The sequence below is a fragment of the Solanum tuberosum genome, unplaced genomic scaffold, assembly GCF_000226075.1.
Source record: "Solanum tuberosum cultivar DM 1-3 516 R44 unplaced genomic scaffold, SolTub_3.0 scf00073, whole genome shotgun sequence".
Taxonomy (NCBI): domain Eukaryota; kingdom Viridiplantae; phylum Streptophyta; class Magnoliopsida; order Solanales; family Solanaceae; genus Solanum; species Solanum tuberosum.
The window spans coordinates 1,359,506-1,364,158 of NW_006239002.1; the positions used below are offsets into that span (position 1 = coordinate 1,359,506).

General features: G+C 32.8%; 1 protein-coding gene across 1 annotated transcript; it reads left to right on the plus strand.

Annotated features, from left to right (window-relative positions):
• The first annotated feature begins 355 nt into the window (after positions 1 to 355).
• LOC102600464 (uncharacterized) lies at positions 356 to 2,961 on the plus strand. The gene is made up of 5 exons (XM_006346378.2): positions 356 to 780; positions 1,205 to 1,437; positions 1,538 to 1,937; positions 2,231 to 2,307; positions 2,402 to 2,961. The coding sequence occupies exons 1-5, from the start codon at positions 567 to 569 to the stop codon at positions 2,684 to 2,686; spliced, it is 1,209 nt and encodes a 402-aa protein (XP_006346440.1). The 5' UTR covers positions 356 to 566; the 3' UTR covers positions 2,687 to 2,961.
• The last annotated feature ends 1,692 nt before the right edge of the window (positions 2,962 to 4,653 follow it).

A 4,653-nucleotide genomic window follows, 5' to 3' on the forward strand; every position in this document is an offset into this window, starting at 1 on the left:
CATCTTGATTTTTATTATCAAAAATCTTATTAACAATTATAAAAATTTAAATAATTTAATTCTAAATTCTAAATTTTTTAAAAAAGATCTATTATTGAAAAAATAATTTTCACTCTTTTGAATAAAGATTTAGTTTGCTTATGGTAAATAATTTTTATTAAATAAAATATTTAATTATAACTCATATTATTATATAATTAAGATAAATTTGGAGGGACAATTTAGACCATTGAAATTGGGGAATCTAAAGAGATAAAATATGCGACGACACGAAATATACCTTTCAGGTTATTTATATACGCCTTTCTTTCTTTTCTGTCAAAACCCGGCGTTGTTTAACAGAATCTTCTCCTTCTTACCCCCCCACTCCCCCTAATACCCCCTACCCCTCCACTTTCCCTTCTTTTCTTTTCTCCACTCTTCTTTTCTATATATATATATATATCTTCTCTCCTTAATTTCTTGGGGTTCCATTTTTATCGATTCTGAGAGCAACTGAAGCAATAAGATTCAATTTTTTTGTTTGTTGTAAAGATCTAATCTGAGATAGTGGAAGATCTGGAGAAATGGGTTCGATCCCAGCAGAATTGAGCTTAGATTGTAGACCTAGTTTTATTCCCAAATCTATTACTGATTTTCTTCGACAACTTTCTTTGATCCGTAATGTTCCTGATAAACTATCACAGATTGATGATTATATCACCAGACTTGAAGATGAAATGAGGAAAATCGATGCCTTCAAACGAGAGCTTCCCCTTTCTGTTCTTCTTGTTAAAGATGGTTAGTTTCTATTTATTTTTTCTTTAGTTTTTTCATCAATTATAGTGATGGGTACGATGCTTACTGTGTTAATCAACTTCCGATGCTTTTGGGTATTGATTATTTTGAGTAATTTTTTGTGGGTAATGTTTTATTTGTCATGTTTTCCGTTATTGATGCGTTCGACTGTTTTTTCTTTGAGCTGAGGGTCTAGGTAGAGGTGAGGTGCGTGTATACTTTACTCTTCTCAGACCCCACTTTGTGAGATTACGCTGGATATGTTGTTGTTGTTGTTGTTATTTCATTTGTCATGCAGTTTGGGGAAGAAAGTTGATGTTTGAAGATTGTAATTGTGTATATGTTGTTGTTTGTTTATGAGAAGTATTGTGAATGGAAGGATTGAGGGTGTTAATTATTTTCCCTTTGGTGATGGTTGTTATTGCAGCGATTGTTGCTCTAAGAGAAGAATCAATGCAATATAGAAAATCGAGAACAGAACCAGTATTGGAAGAATTTATCCCACTGAAGAAGAGTTCCCATGAAGATACTAAAGCTGAAATTACTAAAGATAAGGATAGTAGAGAAAAGATGAGCTGGATGAGCTCTGTTCAGCTCTGGAACAGCGAAAACACTGATGAAGTGATTAATAAACAACCATCTAAATCAGAATTGAAAGTGGTGAGAACCTAACTGACTTGATTTTCTTATTATAGACATTGAATTTCTCAGATTGTTTCGTGTTCATATTTGCTGATCAGTGCGTTTAACTCTTTGTTAGGATACTCAGCGATCTCCTGAAGAAGGAAATAGTTCAGTAACTGAAGATCCATTCCAATCTTGTAAAACCATGAATGTGGGAAAGGCATTTTCAGTACCTTTCAAGGGGTATTCTGGTTTCTCAGTGACAGCGGTTAGGAAGGACAATAAAGATGAACTACCAGGGTTATCACTTCATACTCCTGGAATTACGAAGCTGAGGGAGGATACTGTGACTAGTGGTTTGAATTCGAAATACAATGGTAGCAGAGGTGGATTATCTAGTGTAGCAGGTTGCCAATCAAACATAAGGACTGGATCACTGGCTCAGCAGCAGTCTTCTAGAAAGCAAAGAAGATGCTGGTCACCAGAATTGCATAGGCGATTTGTTGATGCACTACAACAACTTGGGGGTTCACAAGGTTTGAACTTTATTCTATTGATGTGACTTTGTTTGCAAGAATCTGAATTAGGAGAATTTAACTCTTGATTATTGTATGGACTATTGGAGCCCTGTGTACATTTTCATGAATGCATGATTTACAGAAGTTAGGAAATCGACGTCTTTTCTATACTGAAAGTATAGTCCTACTATATATAAAACGATATGCGAATAGCTGCCAGAATCTTGAAACAGCATTGAATTAAACATTTCCAGATTAGTTGTTCTGTTAGTTTTCAACTCTTGCTCATAATCATTCCGACTTGTTTGCAGTTGCAACTCCTAAGCAGATTAGAGACCTTATGCAAGTGGATGGCCTAACCAATGATGAAGTAAAGAGTCATTTGCAGGTGAGTTTGAACTCATACTATTTTGTGAAGTACCATTATGTCTTTGTTTGTTTATGAATTGACCATATTAATAAATACGTTTATATGATTTCAGAAATACAGGCTTCATACACGAAGAGTTCCAAATTCACAGACTCAACCAGCAAATCAGTCTGGTGTGGCTCTAGGAAATTTATGGATGTCCCAAGGCCAATATGGGGAACCCTCAAAGCAGAGCAGTTCACAATCTGGTTCCCCTCAGGGTCCTCTACACTTGGCTGGTAGTTGCGGAGGTACTTCCACGACTGTGGGTGATAGCATGGAAGAAGAAGATGATGTAAAATCCGAGAATCACAGCTGGAAAAACCATGTTCTCACCTCTGGAAAGATTGATGTATAGATCTCCACCATGAATTTTGCAGATAAGATACATTGGAGAAATTAATTACCATAAATCGATACCCTATATTATACTTATATATAAATCTTGAGAGAGATGTGAAATTTTGCAGGATTAGATCTCCTTTTTTTTTGTCTGTGCATTTCGAACCGTGTTCTAGTTATTTGTTGTTTCAGTATAAGGAACTTGAATTTAAGTCCCAACACTTGAGAAATGAAAGAGCAGTGCCTCTCTGGTATCAATTACTATTACTACTTGTTTTAAGTTTCTGTTAAGAATTCTTATCATTGCACTTCAATTTCTTGATGTTTTAACTTTTAATGATTTCAGGTTTAGTTGACTTATTCTTCTCCAAAGACTTCTAACATATACTATATTATCTTTGTGAATAGATTTCTTTGATCTAAAGAAATATGTGGAATTTTTTTTTCCTTTAAGAAAGTGGAACATAGATGCCTTCTAAGATTAGGCAAGACCAAAATCACCAAACAATAGCTTTTGTCTTCCACAAGACAAGGTCTTGGTCTATATTCAAAATCTTGAAGTTATATGTCTTAGTCTGTGTCTAAACCCCGACTCTGCTTGTGGGATTTCACTGGATATGTTGTTGTAGCGTCTGACTTGAGAAAATCAGACCAGTTACTCAATTCAAGAACAAAAAAAAGAACAGAAGCATCTTGTATTAGTTTAGTGTCAAATATTGAAATTCATTTGTCAATCATGATTTCAGGGGGCTGTTTTATGTGGATCAAAAATTAATTTGTGTAGCAGGTATGACCTGTTAGGGATATTTCCAATTATATCTAACTAATAATATTATTAAATAAATATCTAGGTTCATGTTCTTGAAGAATCATCAGATATCTTGTGAAGTAAAATAGACCAGGCAAGATTTGGTCTTATCCTCTGTAAGATACTCCCTATTATAAATATATCATAAATTAAATATGCTGTCTGTTTTCTCATTTATTACAAGCATTAGGTAGTTCCCTTATTTTCTATTCTTTTCTATTTAAAAAAAATAATTAGTATTATATGGACCATTTTTAGTCCTCCATGACAGGTGTAAAACAAACACTTGTAGACATCAAGAAAGGAATCTAGCATTTTTTTTGAAAAAATAATTCATCATGCAACTAAAAAAGAAAGAGGAATCAAGAGAAAAAGGACAATGAGAAAGATGATAAACAAGAAGCAAATTGGTGTATAAAAAAAAGAGGAGAATCTATATACATACATATAAAGGCAAAGAAAGAATAGTCCAAATTAATAGATGGAGTTTAGTTGAAGGATCTGTGATTCTATTCAATGTTCAACAAAAAATCTTGTGGGGTGTCCTAAAAAGAACAATTTTTTCTTGGCTCAAAAATATTCCTTCCTCTGAGTCAGAGCAATCACATGAAATTAATGTGTTGTATGAAAAAAATAAAATGGGGAGGGTGAGAATTACTATATCTTTACTTGTCCACTATGTTATTTTAGAAAATCCAACAATACTTATTCAGTTTATAAAATTAATGAATAAATTACCATATTGTGTCTATTTTATCCTTGTTATTAAATATTATTCATTTTTAATATTTACATGACTTATATTTATAAGGGTGATTAGGTAAAATTATCCTTCTCATTTACTGCTTCTTAATCTTTATGTCAAATTAATCGTAAACAACTATTATTAAACCGAGGTAGTAAACCGAGGTAGTAGTTCTCTGACTTATTTCACTTGAGAAAAAATAATTCTAAACCATAAATATTTTTTTTATCCTAGATGTTTATTACTCCTTTCGTTTCGAATTAAGGGCATCTCCAATCCTACACTCTATTTTACTCTTCAAATATAGAGTTATCTATTTTTTCAGACAAACAACTCCAACCCAATTCTCTATTTTACTCTCTAAAAAAAATAAAATCTCTCTCCTTAATATTAGATTATTATTTCTATTTCATTCTTATTTTCTTCTTTC

Excerpts from the sequence above, each read along its gene's own strand:
- LOC102600464 (XM_006346378.2), top strand. The coding sequence starts at position 567 with ATGGGTTCGATCCCAGCAGAATTGAGCTTAGATTGTAGACCTAGTTTT. Across the intron at positions 781-1,204 it reads TGTTCTTCTTGTTAAAGATG|CGATTGTTGCTCTAAGAGAA; the intron begins GTTAGTTTCTAT and ends TTGTTATTGCAG. Across the intron at positions 1,438-1,537 it reads CTAAATCAGAATTGAAAGTG|GATACTCAGCGATCTCCTGA; the intron begins GTGAGAACCTAA and ends ACTCTTTGTTAG.